Source organism: Neoarius graeffei, chromosome 18 (genome assembly GCF_027579695.1).
Source record: "Neoarius graeffei isolate fNeoGra1 chromosome 18, fNeoGra1.pri, whole genome shotgun sequence".
Taxonomy (NCBI): domain Eukaryota; kingdom Metazoa; phylum Chordata; class Actinopteri; order Siluriformes; family Ariidae; genus Neoarius; species Neoarius graeffei.
In genome coordinates this window covers 46,460,079-46,481,380 of record NC_083586.1, presented here as the reverse complement: position 1 = coordinate 46,481,380, position 21,302 = coordinate 46,460,079, and the positions used below count along the sequence as shown (strand labels likewise).

At 42.1% G+C, this 21,302-nt stretch overlaps 1 protein-coding gene across 3 annotated transcripts in view; it reads right to left on the bottom strand.

Annotated features, from left to right (window-relative positions):
• raph1b (Ras association (RalGDS/AF-6) and pleckstrin homology domains 1b) overlaps positions 1-21,302 on the bottom strand; it is a 214,239-nt gene that overhangs the window by 41,276 nt on the left and 151,661 nt on the right. Inside the window, exons 6-7 of one of the 3 annotated variants that reach the window (XM_060898934.1) lie at positions 18,609-18,695; positions 9,923-9,997 (exon numbers count right to left, since the gene is read on the bottom strand). The exons of 1 other annotated variant lie outside the window; for it this stretch is intronic. In XM_060898934.1, coding sequence (XP_060754917.1) covers positions 9,923-9,997; positions 18,609-18,695 — 162 coding nt within the window. The remainder of the gene's footprint in view (positions 1-9,922; positions 9,998-18,608; positions 18,696-21,302) is intronic. One more of the 3 variants, XM_060898935.1, reaches the window with a different exon arrangement.

The following is a 21,302-nucleotide window of genomic DNA, read 5'->3' as shown; positions in this document are numbered from 1 at the left end:
GTGTACATTTTATCAGAGCAAACAGGCGTAAACACCGACAGTTCCAATAGTTGTTGTCTGAGCTAGACTCTGAACTAGACCGGGGAAGCCCTGGCCTAATGGTTAGAGAAGCAGCTTTGGGACCAAAAGATCCCTGGTTCAATTTCCTGGACCAGCAAGAATGGATGAAGTACCCTTGAGCAAGACACCTAACCTCAACTGCTCCCCAGGCTGCTCTGGGTATGTTGTACGTCGCTCTGGATAGAGCGTCTGCTAAATGCCTGTAATGTACCAGATAAAAGTCAGGTGGTTAAGTCAAGGCAGAGTCCTGAAACAATTTTACAAGCTGCTTCATGAGATTGACATATTTCTTCAGACAAAAAGCAAAACCGTCGCAGAGGTGACAGATCCAGAAAGGAAAACGGTACCTAGCTTTTTAACTGACGTGACAGAACTGCTGAAAGGCCCCAATTTGCAGCTTCAAGATAACGGTATGATAAGTATTCTCATGTGAAAGCATTCAAAGTCAAGTTAACACTGCTTCTAAGACAAATACAAGAGGAACAGGTTTGTAATCTTTGTGGCATTGGAGCCATTTACTGAGAAATCACTGATCCCATTCCCAACCGGAAAATATGTGGAAGCGTTGAAACTGTTAAAGAGGGAGTGTGAAGTGAGATTCTATGAACTCCATCTCCATGCAAGAGACATTCATCTTTTCAGAAACCCATTTGTTGCTGACAGAGGACGCCTTGCCTTGTTCTCAAATGGTTGAATTGCAGAACTGGGATGCTTTGAAAGACGCATTCAGGGCAAACAGTCTGATTGACTTCTGTGCCTCCCGACCAAACTCCACTTTCCCAAACATCAAAAAGCATGATCTCAAGATGTCTGCCATCTACTGCAGCACTTATATCTGTCAGCAAACCTTCTCAAGAATAAAAAGACTGAACACTGCAATAAGATCACGGAACAGTGATGAACATTTACATCACAGCCTGGCTGTGACAAGACTGGAGCTGGACACTGACCTTCTCATCAGGCAGATTCCCACAGATATACAGTACATGCTGGATATTCTATAGGATATCATCATTATATACCATATAAATTGGTGCAAAATGTCAACCTGATCTATAACAATAACTAAAAGATGAATCTCAGTGACAAGAATAACCAAATTCTGGCTCACCCTGAGAGCATAAAACAGTGACACAGCCCTGGGAATAAAACATTAGGGACCTGTGCTCTACAACAACAGTGTCTGACTCATTTTCTGCCCAGACCAAAAAGTGTAAGGATAATCAATGACTTACAATATTCTACAGAACTATAGTATAATTATATACTAGAGCTGAGTCCATAGGTTTAAAATATTCAATTTGATAATCTGAATAGTTAATTTAGTACTAGAGCACTTTTGAAAAATTAAATCAATAAAATGTGTCATCGGTGAGTTGTGTGACTGTCAAGTCATTGTGTTATCAAGAATTTGGAAGTTGGAAAGCTATTCAACAGACAATTCACTTTCAGGATGTGGTTTTGTAAAAACATTTTTCAGATATGCAGACTAAACAAGTCAGTGTTAGACAGTGCTGGAATCAGTATTGGAATCAGTGTTGGAGCACATGGGTACAGCTTTGGAATCAGTGTTGGACAGCGCTGGAGCGCACGGTTACAGCGTTGGAATCAGCATTGGACAGCACTGGAGCACACTGATATCAATGTTGGACAGCGCTGGAGCACACAGGGACAGCACTGGAATCAGTGTTGGACAGCACTGGAGCACACGGGGACAGCGCTGGAGTCAGTGTTGGAATTAGTATTGGGCAGCACTGGAGCACACTGGTACAGCGCTGGAATCAGTCTTGGACAGCGCTGGACCACACGGGTACAGCGCTGGAATCAGTCTTGGACAGCACTGGAGTACATGGGAACAGCACTGGAGTCAGTGTTGGAATTAGTATTGGGCAGCACTGGAGCACACGGGTACAGCGCTGGAATCAGTCTTGGACAGCGCTGGAGCACACGGGTACAGCACTGGAATCAGTCTTGGACAGCGCTGGAGCACACGGGAACAGCGCTGGAATTAGTGTTGGACAGCGCTGGAGCACACGGGAACAGTGCTGGAATCAGTCTTGGACAGCGCTGGAGCACACGGGAACAGTGCTGGAATTAGTGTTGGAATCAGTGTTGGAGCACATGGGTACAGCTTTGGAATCAGTGTTGGACAGCGCTGGAGCGCACGGTTACAGCGTTGGAATCAGCATTGGACAGCACTGGAGCACACTGATATCAATGTTGGACAGCGCTGGAGCACACAGGGACAGCACTGGAATCAGTGTTGGACAGCACTGGAGCACACGGGGACAGCGCTGGAGTCAGTGTTGGAATTAGTATTGGGCAGCACTGGAGCACACTGGTACAGCGCTGGAATCAGTCTTGGACAGCGCTGGACCACACGGGTACAGCGCTGGAATCAGTCTTGGACAGCACTGGAGTACATGGGAACAGCACTGGAGTCAGTGTTGGAATTAGTATTGGGCAGCACTGGAGCACACGGGTACAGCGCTGGAATCAGTCTTGGACAGCGCTGGAGCACACGGGTACAGCGCTGGAATCAGTCTTGGACAGCGCTGGAGCACACGGGAACAGCGCTGGAATTAGTGTTGGACAGCGCTGGAGCACACGGGAACAGTGCTGGAATTAGTGTTGGACAGCACTGGAGCACACGGGAACAGCGTTGGAGTTAGTGTTGGACAGCACTGGAGCACACGGGAACAGCGTTGGAGTCAGTCTTGGACAGCGCTGGAGCACACGGGAACAGCGCTGGAATCAGTCTTGGACAGCGCTGGAGCACACGGGAACAGCGCTGGAATCAGTCTTGGACAGCGCTGGAGCACACGGGAACAGCGCTGGAATCAGTCTTGGACAGTGCTGGAATCAGTCTTGGACAGCGCTGGAGCACACGGGAACAGCGCTGGAATCAGTCTTGGACAGCGCTGGAGCACACGGGAACAGCGCTGGAATCAGTCTTGGACAGCGCTGGAATCAGTCTTGGAATTAGTATTGGGCAGCACTGGAGCACACGGGTACAGCGCTGGAATCAGTCTTGGACAGCGCTGGAGCACACGGGTACAACGCTGGAATCAGTCTTGGACAGCGCTGGAGCACACGGGAACAGCGCTGGAATCAGTCTTGGACAGCGCTGGAGCACACGGGAACAGCGCTGGAATCAGTCTTGGACAGCGCTGGAGCACACGGGAACAGCGCTGGAATCAGTCTTGGACAGCGCTGGAGCACACGGGAACAGCGCTGGAATCAGTCTTGGACAGCGCTGGAGCACACGGGAACAGCGCTGGAATCAGTCTTGGACAGCGCTGGAGCACACGGGAACAGCGCTGGAATCAGTCTTGGACAGCGCTGGAGCACACGGGAACAGCGCTGGAATCAGTCTTGGACAGTGCTGGAGCACACGGGAACAGCGCTGGAGTCAGTGTTGGAATTAGTAGCACACGGGTACAGCAGTGGAATCAGCGTTGGACAGTGGTGCAGCACACGGGGACAGCGGTGGAATCAGCGTTGGACAGCGCTGGAGCACACGGGGACAGCACTGGAATCAGTCGGGGACAGCGCTGGAGCACATGGGAACAGCGCTGGAGTCAGTGTTGGAATTAGTAGCACACGGGTACAGCAGTGGAATCAGCGTTGGACAGCAGTGGAGCACACGGGGACAGCGGTGGAATCAGTGTTGGACAGCGCTGGAGCACACGGGGACAGCGGTGGAATCAGCGTTGGACAGCGCTGGAGCACACGGGGACAGTGCTAGAACCGGTGTTGGACAGCACTGGAGCAGTTGTGACTTAAAGCTAGATACAAGTTTAAATTAGGCCAAGATGCAACTGCCAGAGAAAACAAATATGGTAGCCATGTGGCTTCATGTTGCTGTGTAGAAAATACCACCAGCTGTCCTGGTCTCTAATATGTACATCGAATGGTTCTGGAGAAATGTTTGTGCGCGCATGTGTGTGTGTGTGTGTGACAGAGACACAGCAAGAAATATTATTTATATTTTGTCAGAGGATTAAAGTCCCTCTGAGACATCGCATGTTCTTGAAACCAATCAAAAGTTTACATGTGCATGTTTACTGGCATGTACACACACTTGTGCAGCCAAAACACATTTCCAACTCATGGAAATTCTGAGTCTCTCTGTAAATACATGACAATCCTCAAAACTCTAAATACGCAAACGTACACAATAACCTGTACAGCCAAATGGGTGTGTGAGTGGAGGTGGCGCTCTGTCCTGAGAGTTAACGTTCACTGACTAAATTCCTCATTGTGGTTAGCCCTGTTAGTCACATGGTATTACACAGCTCATCTCATCTCATTATCTCTAGCCGCTTTATCCTTCTACAGGGTCGCAGGCAAGCTGGAGCCTATCCCAGCTGACTATGGGCGAAAGGCGGGGTACACCCTGGACAAGTCGCCAGGTCATCACAGGGCTGACACATAGACACAGACAACCATTCACACTCACATTCACACCTACGCTCAATTTAGAGTCACCAGTTAACCTAACCTGCATGTCTTTGGACTGTGGGGGAAACCGGAGCACCCAGAGGAAACCCACGCGGACACGGGGAGAACATGCAAACTCCGCACAGAAAGGCCCTCGCCGGCCCCGGGGCTCGAACCCAGGACCTTCTTGCTGTGAGGCGACAGCGCTAACCACTACACCACCGTGCCGCCTTATTACACAGCTGTCTTACTTGAAAACATGTTAGCTATCCAAAAATACCTGGCTGGATAAGAGCAATAATAAATATAGTCGTGTTACCATCAGGTTTTTATCGAATAGAATCAAGGATTAAATAAAATCTCATCTCATCTCATTATCTGTAGCCGCTTTATCCTGTTCTACAGGGTCGCAGGCAAGCTGGAGCCTATCCCAGCTGACTACGGGCGAAAGGCGGGGTACACCCTGGACAAGTCGCCAGGTCATCACAGGGCTGACACATAGACACAGACAACCATTCACACTCACATTCACACCTACGGTCAATTTAGAGTCACCAGTTAACCTAACCTGCATGTCTTTGGACTGTGGGGGAAACCGGAGCACCCAGAGGAAACCCACGCGGACACGGGGAGAACATGTACGTAAACTCCGCACAGAAAGGCCCTCGCCGGCCACGGGGCTCGAACCCGGACCTTCTTGCTGCGAGGCGACAGCGCTAACCACTACACCACCGTGCCGCCCTGATTAAATAAAATAAAGTATTAAATAAGCCAGTGTTTTACTTAAAAGGCGGTTATTTCAGGAGTGAAACTTAACAGAACTTTGTTAAGTACTAGTTAGCTCATCACTGTAATTCAGAGTCCTCAGAAGAACTAGCAAAGTTCTACTGTCCTTTAAAAAACAAACAGCCAACAGTCAAAGGGAAAAGAAACCTGAACTTCCTGAAGTCTAATCAGCTTTCTGTAACTTAGTCATTGCTCGCTGACACTTATTAGCTAGGTTCAAGACAAAACCTTCCAGACAGAGTGTAAAGGCTAATACGGACTTCCTTGAAGATACAGCATATCGCTTCAAACTGCAGCTTGTGCACTGTGAAAGGAGGAGAACACTACTGTACTGTTATGTAATACTGGGAATAGATCAAGCGAGAACGATGCAAAACCACCGCAGACCGTTTCACTCTCCTGGGATTCAAACATGTGAACTCCTGACAACAGGACAAAACTTTTGGGATCCAGGAAATTCCACACACTGTCAGACTTTCACTTGATTATTAAATATGAAGCAAATAAAGATCAATAACGTTTGATAATACCAACCGGTTTGATGGATGCTCTTAACTACAACGCTGGTTTGTAAAAATATGCATATAAATGTTCTGCTGGTGTGAAGGTAAAACAAGTTAGTCCTCATGCACACTATGTACAGTATCAGTAAAACGGTTCTTCAGTTTGTTCTGGTGAAAACCTTACCATGTAGAACCTCATCACAGAGAATTTCCCTGTGAGAGACATTTCCAGGCACAACCATTCAGGAAGTTACAAACCATTGAGTGAGTATAAATATAAAAACCCCAAATATAAAATTAAAAAATAGTTTTTGAACCTATACATAATAGTGCTGATCTAGGATTAGTTTCATGCAGGTTTGTATAGTGGGACGGATTACAACAAGAAGGATAAAACCAATCCTAGATCAACATTAAAAAAAAAAAAAATCAACAGTAACATCATTCAGTACATCAACAATTTCCTGCAATGTCCGAGTTGTCTAACAAAAATAAAAAATAAAAACCACACACACTACCTGGGTTTAATTTCCCTGACAGCACTGTAGCTGTGATTTTATAAATATTAGAGCACACACTAACTAATCCTCATTAGTATAAATATGCAGGTGATTATAGGAAATCGCACGCACTGATTGGTTGAAAAATTTGGACCATTCCTCGATAATCACCTCGAGCGACTTGGCAAAATGGCTGCCGATCGCTTTGTCACCTTAAGTGAGGAAGAATGACAAGTTATGAAAGAAAATGCTGTTCCTAAAAGCACTAAAGATGCTATGAACTTTGGTCTAAAACTATTCAAAATGTAAGGTGGGATTTGGATTTATTTTATTGATTTCAAAACAAAATATTATATGTGAGTCGGCATAGATAAGTGATACGAGTCTACGCCGTGCCTTTATTACATTTGCATGCTGCTTTTGAAGTTTGAAATAAATTAGTTTTTTAAATATATGATTTTTAAATGATCACCTGTGTATTTGTACTAAAACAACTATTCAGCTCAGGCTCAGTGAATATCGGTAATTGTTATACAGTGGTGCTTGAAAGTTTGTGAACCCTTTAGAATTTTCTATATTTCTGTATAAATATGACCTAAAACATCATCAGATTTTCACACAAATCCTAAAAGTAGATAAAGAGAACCTAGTTAAACAAATGAGACAAAAATATTATACTTGGTCATTTATTTATTGAGGAAAATGATCCAGTATTACATATCTGTGAGTGGCAAAAGTATGTGAACCTTTGCTTTCAGTATCTGGTGTGACCCCCTTGTGCAGCAATAACTGCAACTCAACGTTTGCGGTAACTGTTGATCAGTCCTGCACACCGGCTTGGAGGAATTTTAGCCCGTTCCTCCGTACAGAACAGCTTCAACTCTGGGATGTTGGTGGGTTTCCTCACATGAACTGCTCGCTTCAGGTCCTTCCACAACATTTCGATTGGATTAAGGTCAGGACTTTGACTTGGCCATTCCAAAACATTAACTTTATTCTTCTTTAACCATTCTTTGGTAGAACGACTTGTGTGCTTAGGGTCGTTGTCTTGCTGCATGACCCACCTTCTCTTGAGATTCAGTTCATGGACAGATGTCCTGACATTTTCCTTTAGAATTCACCGGTATAATTCAGAGTTCATTGTTCCATCAATGAGGGCAAGCTGTCCTGGCCCAGATGCAGCAAAACAGGCCCAAACCATGATGCTAACACCTCCATGTTTCACAGATGGGATAAGGTTCTTATGCTGGAATGCAGTGTTTTCCTTTCTCCAAACATAACACTTCTCATTTAAACCAAAAAGTTCTATTTTGGTCTCATCTGTCCATAAAACATTTTTCCAATAGCCTTCTGGCTTGTCCATGTGATCTTTAGCAAACTGCAGATGAGCAGCAATGTTCTTTTTGGAGAGCAATGGCTTTCTCCTTGCAACCCTGCCATGCACACCATTGTTGTTCAGTGTTCTCCTGATGGTGGACTCATGAACATTAGCCAATGTGAGAGAGGCCTTCAGTTGCTTAGAAGTTACCCTGGGGTCCTTTGTGACCTCGCCGACTATTACACCCCTTGCTCTTGGAGTGATCTTTGTTGGTCGACCACTCCTGGGGAGGGTAACAATGGTCTTGAATTTCCTCCATTTGTACACAATCTGTCTGACTGTGGATTGGTGGAGTCCAAACTCTTTAGAGATGGTTTTGTAACCTTTGCCAGCCTGATGAGCAACAACAATGCTTTTTCTGAGGTCCTCAGAAATCTCCTTTGCTCGTGCCATGATACACTTCCACAAACATGTGTTGTGAAGATCAGACTTTGATAGATCCCTGTTTTTAAATAAAACAGAGTGCCCACTCACACCTGGCTGTCATCCCATTGATTGAAAACACCTGACTCTAATTTCACCTTCAAATTAACTGCTCATCCTAGAGGTTCACATACTTTTGCCACTCACAGATATGTAATATTGGATCATTTTCCTCAATAAATAAATGACCAAGTATAATATTTTTGTCTTATTTGTTTAACCAGGTTCTCTTTATCTACTTTTAGGACTTGTGTGAAAATCTGATGTTTTGGGTCATATTTATGCAGAAATGTAGACTATTCTAAAGGGTTCACAAACTTTCAAGCACCACTGTACATACAGGACACTTTTTCCATGGAATAAAAACATGTACTCTATTCTATTCTAGTGGGTTTATTGACGGCATGCAATATTGTTAGCATATTGCTTACCCTATGTGTATTATGTCAGTCTACCCAATGGAGAATGAGCATGCAATATTGTTACAATATCACACGTTGTCAAAACAACACGACGTCACACATCGGAGCTCATGTGAATATCCAATGACGCACAGAATCATTTCTTTATCCGCCGGGAAAAAGAGAAGACGAGGCTCATCCAGTGATACTGCTAGTATTAGCTATGCTATAATTAAGCACTAAATAAATAAACTGAAAACCGGAACCGAAGACACGCTGAAGGCTACCAAAACTTGATCAGATATTCTTCACACGTATTTACAAGAGAAAAACATGCCAACGGAAATCAAAAAACTGGAAAAGAGACACGCCGGAGATGTAAAACTTCTGCGCTAGCAAGTGACCGACAATTTGTAAACAAAAAGTGGAAGATTTTGAGAGAATTTTGAAAGAGAAAGATACGTTGAACACCCGAAAGTAATGTGTATGTATTATAATAATAATAATAATAATAAAGGCTTTTTTTCATGGTATATCAGATATTCCATTCAGCTACTCATCTTCGACTCGTTCAATATTATGCCTGCTGACTGGAATATATCTGATGTACCACTCAATGCCAGCCAATATTATTTAAATAATAACCGGTTATTATTCACTGATATTCACCTCGCCTTCGGCTAATAATCGTTAATTAAACCACTTTTTTTTTGGAAACTGGGCACAAATCCCTAGAGAGACTCTTCTTTTTATTTATAGCTGGTTGGCACAAGATAAACTGAGGTACCAAAGTTGTAACTGCACTTGGCACAATTGACACCTTTACGCTCTTAGTTTGCCATTTTGAGTTCAGTAAATGCAGTATGTATTTACTGTATGATAAGCAAACTAAGCAGATAACAACCCAGTCTAGTCCACAGTTTATTGACCTGTCACACCAGATTCAGCTTCGTTCCAAAATATTGGGGATCCTTTCATTTTCTTTACAATAAACCAACAATTATCCAAAACATGGGCACAATTTTCAGAGCTCTGTCGACTGGTAGGTTGGTCAGGCTGGTTACGGAGTTTACTTTGTCACTGATTTAAGATCAGCTCAGCATACGCCAAACCTTAATCTTAAACAATGTAAGAACATCATTAGAGCTGATCTTAGAATCAGGGTTTAATAGTTAAAATGTCCACCAGCACCGTCTGGATGATGATAAAACAATAACAGAAGAGAAAGCGAGTAGGAGGAGCTTCTAATCATGTGGGTGTTGCAGATGCAGGAAAGCAATAAGGGTGAGGCTATGCAAATCAGATGAATCTAGGGGTGAAGTTAGGAGGCACTGATGAACGTAGATCATTCACATGCAGAGAGATTAAAAATAAATAAATAAATAAATAAATAAAAGGAGAGGGGGAGGAGCCAGCAAAAGGCATCACCTTGGTCAGCAGGTGAGAGGGCTTTCCTGCAATGCTTTTGAGAATCAGAGAGGTCTCCCTGTCCAGGTAGGAGTGCTTTAACAATGGCAAGGAGAAAGACAAACAAGATCAGTCAGTGCACAATGAGCAATATTTGTGATCTGGTCAATCTAGAAAATTTGCAATCGATCATTATCAGAAGAGGTGTGAAAGCGATGCATGTGATTGTGGTGTAGTAACTGAATAGAGAGAGAGAAAAAAAGATAGCAATCAATCATATCAGGAACCAAAGAAGTGTGATCAAATAAAACATGGAAAAAAAAATCATAAGGATAAATATGATCAACAGTTCAGGAGTCACCAAATGCAGCAGTGGAAGCCTTGTGGATTGTGTTGTAAAGTCTCGTTCATTCAGAAATGCAAACTTGGAGCCTTAAGTTATAATTAAGGACTTCACTGGCCATTTTATCAGGTCGACCTACCATATAGGCTACTTTGGAGGGAATTATTGACTGTCGCAAAAAATGTCCAATGTCAGTAATCAGAACTACCAATCGTCACATTGCATCACTGTTGGTGTGAACAAGCAGCCAGTCAATTGCTGGGTTTCAGTCACGTGACTTTTCTTAACCAGAAGCGAAATAGCTGGCGGTCTAAACGGCTGCCGTAGTGCAAACAACTAGCGATAAGTTATCAGAGTATGCTCGTAATCTAGAAGCCACTGCTCGCTTTAGATATATTCAGAAGATCGCTATGTGCAATGGAATCGATCCCTACAATCTGGGAAAGAAGGATTTGTCATCCGATCTCGAAAACTACCCTTCAGTCGAGTTCCCCGACATCTCGAACTATCTGGTGTTGCAGACGTCCTTCTACACCGCAAAACAGATGAAAGCGTGGAAGAGTACGGAGGCTTACAGCTTTTTTTGTATGTGGCTGGGTAAAGGACCTCGCTATCAAGTCGCTGCCAAATGAATCCTTTATTGTTTTTGCCCGTGTAAGTATTTAAGCTTTTCGTTCACGTCTTTACAACAAAGCGCTGCAAGTTAAAGTGTAAACAAACAGTTGGCTTGATTCTGACTTGTGTTGGCTCTTATCTCTCAGCTAAATCATTCACAAAGATCATCAGAAACCCCTTTAAAGACCTGGATCTTAGTTAACCAAGACGGAGAAGTGATCACGGCGCATTGTAACCGTACGGCTGGGTAAGAATTTTGTCGCGACGTTCATGCATATGGACTTTGTGAGGAGGAAACAAAGAAACAGCTGGGGACTTTAGCGCTTCGTGACTAAAAAAAAAAAAAAGTACCGTAAAATAACGACACATAGCAAGAAAAGTACTTGGAAAACACTAAGGCCAGAGCTGAGAGGGAGATACAAACCTTTCACCAAGTGATCACTGCAAACTCGAGCATGCTTCGACTCGCCTCCCTTCGATTTCAGTGAGACGTTCAAAAGCCACCTTTCTCAACATCTTTTTGTGAAATCCTGTGTTCGTTCACCCTTTTTAATTAGTTCACGGGGAACCCTGAAAAAAACTTATCAGTTTCATGGTTTGATCAATTCGAACAATTTACACTACCGTTCAAAAGTTTGGGGTCACTTTGAAATGTCCTTATTTTTGAAAGAAAAGCACTGTTCTTTTCAATGAAGATCACTTTAAACTAATCAGAAATCCACTCTATACATTGCTAATGTGGTAAATGACTATTCTAGCTGCAAATGTCTGGTTTTTGGTGCAATATCTCCATAGGTGTATAGAGGCCCATTTCCAGCAACTCTCACTCCAGTGTTCTAATGGTACAATGTGTTTGCTCATTGCCTCAGAAGGCTAATGGATGATTAGAAAACCCCTGTACAATCATGTTAGCACAGCTGAAAACAGTTTAGCTCTTTAGAGAAGCTATAAAACTGACCTTCCTTTGAGCGGATTGAGTTTCTGGAGCATCACATTTGTGGGGTCGATTAAATGCTCAAAATGGCCAGAAAAATGTCTTGACTATATTTTCGATTCATTTTACAACTTATGGTGGTAAATAAAAGCGTGACTTTTCATGGAAAACACAAAATTGTCTGGGTGACCCCAAACTTTTGAACGGTAGTGTAAAACAACGCATTTTTCATGCGAGCAATACACCTTCTCCGTACAAACGCTTTGTCAATTGAGCTTTGGTAGACCAGCTAAAGTTTTGAATAACTAACGAGGCGGCTGTGACGTCACGTGAAACCCAGCAATGAAAGCCGACGATTTTAAAACAAGCGTTAGCGATGCAAAATGTGCAGGGTAATCAACAACTTCATGCAATAGGAACAAAGGACCATGGTATGTATGTTTCTTCACCCCCCAGCCATCCAATACCTGTGGATTGGATTTATACAAACTAGAACAGCACTTGTGTTTTCACCATTTGGTACATGAAACCATTTGAACCCTCTCAAATTCAGCAAAACGTTTTGTTTTACTTATTCTGACACCATTAGACGTTGAAGTGCTGCAATGATACAGTCCAAACACAAGCAGTTCCCTCCAGAATTTTTAATTTAAGTGGGAAGATGGATAATTTATGGTCAAAAGGGTGGTTTTGTGCATGTTCTGTAGTACAGACAGATATATAGATACAGTAGATGGGCTGCGTTTGAAACCAAAGGTTGCTGCCTTGTTGTTTCGTTGCCGTAAGAGACGGGTGTCTTATAAGGCAGGACTTTTGACTGAAGGCACCTTTTAAGGACATTTATTTCAAACGACCTTTTAGAATAGTACACTAATGATAATGTGTGATGTTAGCACGCTATGTATCTAAACTAATGAGCTAGCTAGCTGGCTAACAGATGCCTTACAAATCATATCAAACAAATTTAGTTGGTTATAAGATTGTAAAATGTAAGAACAATGTTTATTTCTTGGTGACTTGTTAAAAAAATGCCCAAGAACTTATATTTATACAAGAAATCACTTTTCCGTGAAGTTTCGTTTCGTCCGCCATCTTTTTTCATTTTTTTCACTGCTTGAAGGAGCTGCCACACAGATTTATGGGTAATAGGCAGCATTGAGGATACATCGATGTCGCCTTGAACTGGGGGCTTCGACTGAAGGCATTTTAGAAGACAGGAAACAAGAGTTTGAGGAGTTTTGAATGGTCCTTGAGGCCATGCTATCTTGTTAGACATCCTCCTGAGACAACATTTTCCCCATTTTGAACGAACCCATTGTCTTTTGTGGGGATATCGTACTAGCCTGGTGTTACCTGTAAAACCATGGCAACTAGCAGTAAACTTACCAAGGGAACCATAGCAGCTCCAACTTCAGGATATATATTGACTACTTTCATGTTACCCATAATGCTTTGCGCCTTGGGAGGTAACCAAAATATGGAGCACTTGCATGTGATGTCACATCCGCTCCAGATTGTAGGCAGACGCCATCTTGTTGGTAAAACGCCATATTTCCGCCGTCTAACCGACACTGACTTTCTTTTTTTTTTTCACCCAAATCTTCAAATATTACCGTGCCACAATGCCGGAGAGTTGTATGGCATATAAATGCCACAACAGGAGAGGTCAGAAATAGGGAAGAAAGTTTCATAGGCTGCCACGGGACCCTGACAGGCGTGCAAAGTGGATTGCTGCTATCAGCCGGGCCGATGCAAACAACAAGAACAAGGCATGGGAACTGACTGGAAAGAACGATCACTGGCGCCTGTGCAGTGACCATTTCATCTCAGGTTCGCCATGTATTTATTTCAGTATATCCATGTAGTTATTCGCAACATAAGTTTATGACTTGCTCTAATAAAAAATTCCGGGAAATGGGAACCTGAGAAAAGGGTTGGGGGGGGGTGTGGATTGGGTCTTTAGTGGTGTGACATTCAATGTAGTCTCTAGATGTAAAATAATTTTATACTTTTAGGATACTACTGATATATCTAGTATCAGCACTAGTACTCAATACTTAAGTGACTTACCCGTCCAATGAGGATTGTTATTTTCTTGTTTGCAAGATGCCACATCTGAGGGGGGCTGACAAATCCTGAATTTCTGTAAAGATAACTGTGCAGAGATTTATAAGCACGCAGTGCTTCACCACTGAACAGCGAGGGAAAGTTTATGAGGTAATTATACACGTCTGGGTATTCCACCTCTGGCAGTTCCATATCCACTGACACGGTCGTGAAAACTCCGTCCGGTAAGCGATAAGGGTCACTAATCTGTAGGTCGTTTATTTTAGACATATATCTAGTTATCTGTTCATTAGAAAAATGAGCCGTGTAGTCCGTCGGTTGAAATTGATCCATTTTGTACACGAGTGCAGCAATATTCAGCGGTGTTTTTTACCGACAAGATGGCGGCTGTGTACTTTCCGGTCACGTGACTGCAAGAGCTCTATAAACAAACTAAAACACAGTGTCATACACTGACAGTCATCTTTCGAAATTAAATCTCCTTAAAACCTTCAAAGAAGTGTCAAAACTAATTAAACCAAAGCTTATAGAAATCCGCAAAGCCTTTTCTGTGGACTTTGAGAAAATCAACTGGTAACAAGAGTGCTCTGAGAGCACAATATCCCCCGCTGGCAACTATGCCATAACTCTGGTAAAATGCGACTGAACTGAACGAAATTGCAATATGTATCGTGTATTACCGACATATAACAAAGAATTCTGCCAAGTTTTGTGAAATTCCTCCAAAAATTGTGAGAGGAGTTGATTTCAGAAGGTGAGTACCCTTCCTGGGACAGATGGACAGACGGACATTACCAGAACAATCCCCCTTCGGGTTTTCGGCCAGCAGGGGATTAAAAAAAAAAAAAAAAGCGCTTGTAAATATCGTATCAAACACTTTGAACATCTCCACTTTGGGTGACAGTGAGTCAGTAGCCTTCTTCGTCTGTCAACACAGCTGTTCCAACAATTACTGACCTGCAGAAGTTAAAAGATTGGCAGAAGAGCTGAGAAAGAATGGCCCTAATCATAGAAGAATCCACAGTGAAATCGTTTTTGCTGGGTGCTGGTTACGACGAGAAAGTTGTCCTTTTTAGTTCTTTGACTTATCCTTGTTCTTCGCACTTTTTATGACTAAACACAAAGGTTGTAGGCTTCGTAACTTGGATAATCAGACTTTACTCCACCACTGAAGTGGGCAGAATACAGTCGCGTGTTGTCTGTCGGTGTAAAATTTTGACGGCGAATTCTATCAAGCCATGCTTTTCAACGTTTAACCCAGGGGTGTCAAACTCAAATACACAGTGGGCCAAAATTTAAAACTTGAAGAAAGTCGCAGGCCAACATTGAACAAATGAACCTTTTAATATGGACCCAAACAAGTTTTGCTTTAACATTGAATATGGAACAAGCAACGCTTATTACTATACAATATATAAGGATAGTGCAGACATGCTAAACCGAATTTCAAATAAAAAAACCCCACATCAATGGCATTAATTTATTAAATGAAATTTAAATAAAAATCGTATGCCTCTTTTCTATTTGCAGCCTTCTGATTTAAATATCAAAATAAACTTTTTCCACAGGCTAATAATTTTAAAAATAAAACAACAATAATAAATCAATCAACCATTCAAGCCCATGCCTTGGAGTAGCAAGAAAAAGTGCATAAAGAAAAGGTTAATTATTGCTCAGTTTGCTACACACTGATCTAATCTGATGTGCCCAAGCCAGATACCTGGCATCTCTTCTTGGATGCTAGTTCATCAATGTCTGGGCTCAGGCTCTGAGCTGAGGAAATCCTCAGTATCGAGCGAAGGTGTTCATCAGTCAGACGTCTCCTGTGAGATGTTTTGGTCATCTTCGTTGAGGAGAAAAGTTGCTCACATTGATAAGTGCTGCCGAACATGGAGAGCATCTGAGCAGCTTGGGTGCGGAGCTGAGGCTCCGGTTTTCTGCCTTTCTTTTCGCCATTTTTGGGAAGGGGTAGCACGGTGAAAGTTGTAGCGTGAAGTCGCTATGGCAACTGTCTGTTTGTTGTTGAACGTTTGGACGTCCTACTGCGTTTCTGGGTCCTGTCCTGATTGACGTGCCAAAACAACAGCAGAGCATTATGGGATTTGTAGTATTAGCGGTGAATGCGCTGTATACACAAATCCGACGAGTAGTAATTTGGGATTGCCTCGCGGGCCAAATATAATTACACTGTGGGCCAAATTTGTTCCGCGGGCCAGAGTTTGACACCCATGGTTTAACCTCTTTAGGTATTATATAAAACTTGAAATCAGGAAAAGTCGTTTTTCCCTGTTTGAATTCAAAGAAATGACTGAGGTTATCGGACTTCATAAGCAAACAAACATAGCGTCTGGTTACCCCCCAAGGCGCAAAGCATTATGGGTACGTGAAAGTAGTCAATTGGGAAAAAAAAGCCTCCACTTCAACAACAATACCAACATCGATTACCGATTGTTAGAGGACAGGAAGTGAACTATATGGTAGATTTACCTAAACATGGCCAGTGAGTGTTGAAAATTGGAGGTACACCTCATAAAATGGCAATTTCGCGTACAAGAAAAGTACCGTGATTAAAAAGTGCTCCATATAGCCATGAGCTGAACAGAAATACTATTCAGGTGTCCATTATAGAAACCTATGTACGTACAGAACTGCATAAACACTACAACTGAAAATGGATGGCACATAAATAAGCATTTTTTTGTTCAGAAAATCTTTATTACTCATAAGATTACGTTTGCATAATGTAGTCGTTTAGTACTTCCACAGAAACAGACTTACAGTTGTGGTCAGAAGTTTACATACAGTGACATGAATGTCATCTTGGATATGAATGTCATGGTAATATTTGGGCTTTCAGGGATTTCTCTGAACTGTTCGTTTTCTGTGGCAGAATAATTGTACAGCATACAGCTTTAATAAAAAAAACACTAGTATTTGGTGCACAAGTTTTAATTTTCTTTGGGTTTTCTAAAATCAACACAAGGTCAAAAAAATACACACAGCACACCTAATATCTGGCTAAAATGTCTCTTCGTGGGGGCGTCGTGGCTCAGGTGGATAAGGTGCCATACCATAAATCCGGGGGCCCGGGTTCGATTCCGACCCGAGGTCATTTCCCGATCCCTCCCCGTCTCTCTCCCGCTCATTTCCTGTCTCTACACTGTCCTATCTAATAAAGGTGGAAAAAGCCCAAAAAAATAATCTTAAAAAAAAAAAGTGTCTCTTCGTAAGATTCACCTTGACCAAACGTTTTTGTTTACCATGAACAAGCTTCTGGCAGAATTCTGGTTGGATATTTCATGAGTCTTCATGGTAGAATTGGTAGAGTTCAATTAAATTTGTTTTTTTTTTTCTTGGCATGGACTCGACTTATAAGCACGGTCCATATATTTTCAATAGGGTTGAAGTCAGGACTTGTTTTTAAGTTTAATGTTGGCCTGCTTTATCCTCCACAACCAACTCTGATGCATGTTTGGGTTCATTGTCCTGTTGTAACTCCCAAGTCCTAAGTCGTGTTCAAGTTTCTGATGGCTTATGCTGAAGAATTCTGAGGTAGTCCTCCTTCTTCATTATTGCATCCACTTTGTGCAATGAACCAGTTCCACTGGCAGCAAAACAGCCCCAGAGCATGATGATCCTACCACCACCAGCTGGTACAGTGTCCCTCTGTACATGGTGGTCATTGTGGCCAAACAACTCAATCTTCATCTCCTCCGACCATACAGCTGTCCTCCAGAAGGCTTTTTTCTTTGTCCGTGTGGTCAGCTTCAAACTATAGTTAAGCTTAAAGGTGTCAATTTTGGAGTAGGGGGTTATTTCTTGGATAGCAGCCTCTTAGTCCATGGTAATCTGAACTGTAGACCATGATCCATCAGCTTCCAGTTTATGGCAGGGCTGTGCCATGGTGGTTCCCAGGTTGCTCCTGACCATCCAAACCAATTTCCTTTCAGGTGACGATGACAGTTTAGGTTTTCTTGAAGCAAAGTGGCTTGGCAAAGTGACTACACCTGACAATAACTTGGATACAATTCTTTGAACTGATCTTGGAATTTGCAGTTGTTTAGAAATGGCTCCAAGAGACATTCCGGAGTTGTGTATATCTGTGATCCTCTTTCTCAGATCTGCACTGAGCTCCTTGGACTTTCCCATTTGACTGTGTGTTGGTCAATCCAATGAGTGCTGTAAACAGACCCTTTTTATGAAGGCACAGAGAAGCTACCAGCTATAGTCAATCATGATCACTAACAGGAAGTTAAGAGACATCGGCCTTGGCAAGATAAGAGACATTTTGGAAGTTTCAGCACCTCTGAATTAATAATCTAAGTGAGCGTATGTAAATTTTTGACCCTGTATGTATAATTTTGTGTTGATTTCAGAAAACCCAAAGAAAATTAAAACTTGTGCACCAGATTCTAGTGGCTTTTTTAATTAAAGATGTATGCTGTACAATCGTTCTGCCACAGAAAAAGAACAGTTCAAAGAAATGACTGAAAGCCCAAATATTGCCATGACATTCATGTCACTGTATGTAAACTTCTGACCACAACTGTAAAACTATTATTATAGCTGTGTCTGGGTTTTTTTTTTTTTTTTTTGAAGCTGTGTTTAACTAGTCTTAATAACAAAGTCTCAGCTTATTATTCTGAATTATTTACCAACTACATTAAAACTAATAGGAAAAATCTGCATGAGTGGTTTGAGGTAGTTATACACACAAACACATATTAGCGTTCATCACACACACTTACAGTGTACTGATCCACTTCCCCCTCGCGGGAGGTGAAGTCTAGGTGCCGTCTGGCAGCGTTACCATTGACCCTTCTCAATGAGGCATGCTGGGAAAAGGGGGACGGGCCAAGTGATGACATCACAGACATACAGGTAAAGAAAGACATGACAATCATGCAGGCAGGCAGGTAAGGAGAGGTCGGGAACAGGGAAGCAAAGGTTAAAAAGTAGCGTGTTTGCATTTGGCACCTGCGATCTCACTTTTGTTCCTGGAGGTCATATTTACTTCTTTTTCTCGCTTTTCAATCAATCAAATCAATCATATTTATCACTTCCATGCTTCTAGGTGTTACTTTAAAACTTAATTCACATGATCTTAATATGTTAATATGAAGTGTTTTATTCTTTCATCACCACAGCACTTTGCCAACACTTACAGTTTGTAATTTATAATGAACGACATGTACGTTTTAACTAGGGCTGTAACGATATGCGTATCGAAATCGCGATACACAGAGCCACGATCCGTATCGCGATACAAGAAGGCAGAATCGCGGTACACCCTTTCAAACTTCTCCTCAGCCCAAAAACAGAGGCGCTTCCAAACTTCAATTTATGAATACTTTTTATTTAAATTACATTTTAAAATTACTTAAATTACTTTTATTTTTTTTTATATCTATTAGTAAGTCATTTTTTCGCCGACCTGCGACAATCTTCTGCGAGTCACGCAACGTCCACACTCGCCACTGGCAGAGCATTCATTTCTTTTAAGCGGTCGCCATTCTGGTTGCGACGCGGGGAGCGAATCTGTAAACAAGCAGCTCATTGGCTGGCTAGGTGTGCCACAAGCCAATCACAATCACTTGACCGGAAAGGCATGCAGTGTTGCCAGATTGGGCGGGTTTAGGTGCTTTTTGGCTGGTTTTGAACATATTTTGGGGTGGAAAACATTAGCAATATCTGGTAACACTGAAGGCATGTCTGCTTGGGCGGAAGCCTTCTGCGGCAGTTACACTTTGACACGCGAGCAATGTTTCACCATAAAAATTCCGTAATTTCCATCTGTTTTCCGCGATCACAGAAAATCATTGGCCCTATGAGAGTGAGACAGTGAGAGAGCCACCCCCCCCAAAAAAAATCTTAACGGATTTACACGATTTGGAAAAATGACTTTTTCAGAACCGAAAAAAACAGAGCTTCCGGCTCAACAGTATTATTTTGAGAAATAAAACAATCTTTGGATATACATTTGTTCATTTTTGCATACATATTACTCATTCTCTGCAGTGGTCTGAATTATTTGTTATTAAATAGTTAATGTAAGTAAGTAAATGTTAATAAGTTAAATTTACTACTTTAAAAAAACATTTAAAAAAAAAATCGTGGGCGTATCGAATCGTGGGTCAAAAATCGCGATACGAATCGAATTGTGAGTTGGGTGTATCGTTACAGCCCTAGTTTTAACCATTTATTGTTACATCTAACCTTCTGGAACATCCGTGAAACAATCTGATTCCTGTTATCACTTATGCGATAGCAGTTGTAAAGACCGGTTTCCTCACCAGCCCGTCTTTTTTCCCCCCCTCTCTGTCTTTATGTTAATAAAAAACTTCGTCACAGAGAACTGAAACTCCTCTGGTCTGTGATAGAGTTGAGTTCTGACCCTGGAGACTCCTTTCATAAAGGTTAAATAAGCCTCCCTTTAGAGCAAATTTCACCTTATCAAGGATTAGATGCCTGTTAGAGAAAAATTATCAAAACCCTCAAGCCAATCAGCTTTGATAATTTAACAGCGCTGTGGTATAAATCTGTTTATTCTATTCACAGGATATGAGCAATCGCATGCTCTGATTGGCTCCTCTACTACTAGGATATCAGCTCATATACTGTGAGTAGAGAAAAAGAAAATGGCGATGCGTGTTGCTGAACAAACCGAGAATGAAATAAAAACTCTACTCGAAAACAAAACCCCAAAATATACAAAAAAAAAGCAACAAAATATGGAATAAAAGTATTTGATTTAAAGAATTATTTGTAATTTTATTAATATTATAGCATTTTTCACAAATTGCTCCTGTCATTTCGCCGGTTTGTTTACATTCTAAGCGGAAATTATTTTGTTGGACGTTTTGTAGAAAGTTTATTTATCGAATTTGCAAAAAATAAAAATAAAAATGCTCCGTTTCGCAAAATCCAGTGAATGCGGATAGAATAAAACAGTTATTCCACTCAATCTCGTCGTACATGGCTTATCGCCGATTCAGTGCTACGCGCCTCGTCAGCTATCAGCTCATGTACGACTCCATTTCATGGAATAACTTAAAAAAAAAAACAGTGAACCTGTGCCGCAATCAATTTCATAAAAACGGTTTGTTTTTGTAGAAATGGTCCTCGGTTACCTAAAACGCTGCTCCAGACCAGCAAACTGTCCTCCCATTTCCCCTTTTCATGTCCTTCGACAGTTTTACACACTCTAAAGACTCAGGCTGACAATTCTGAGCTGAAAAGAGTGCAAATTAGTGTGTAAATACGAAAGCTGATCTGAAAAGCTGACGGTTAAGAAATTATCATAATAAAGCTCCTATTTAATAAAAAGATGAATATAAGCAGGCTGAATCGAGGCGCTGTGACGGGTCAGTCATGCTCATCGTGCAAAATGACATACTGGACAAAGGGGCAGGCGAAGGCGGTGCCACTCATGCTGTCAGCAT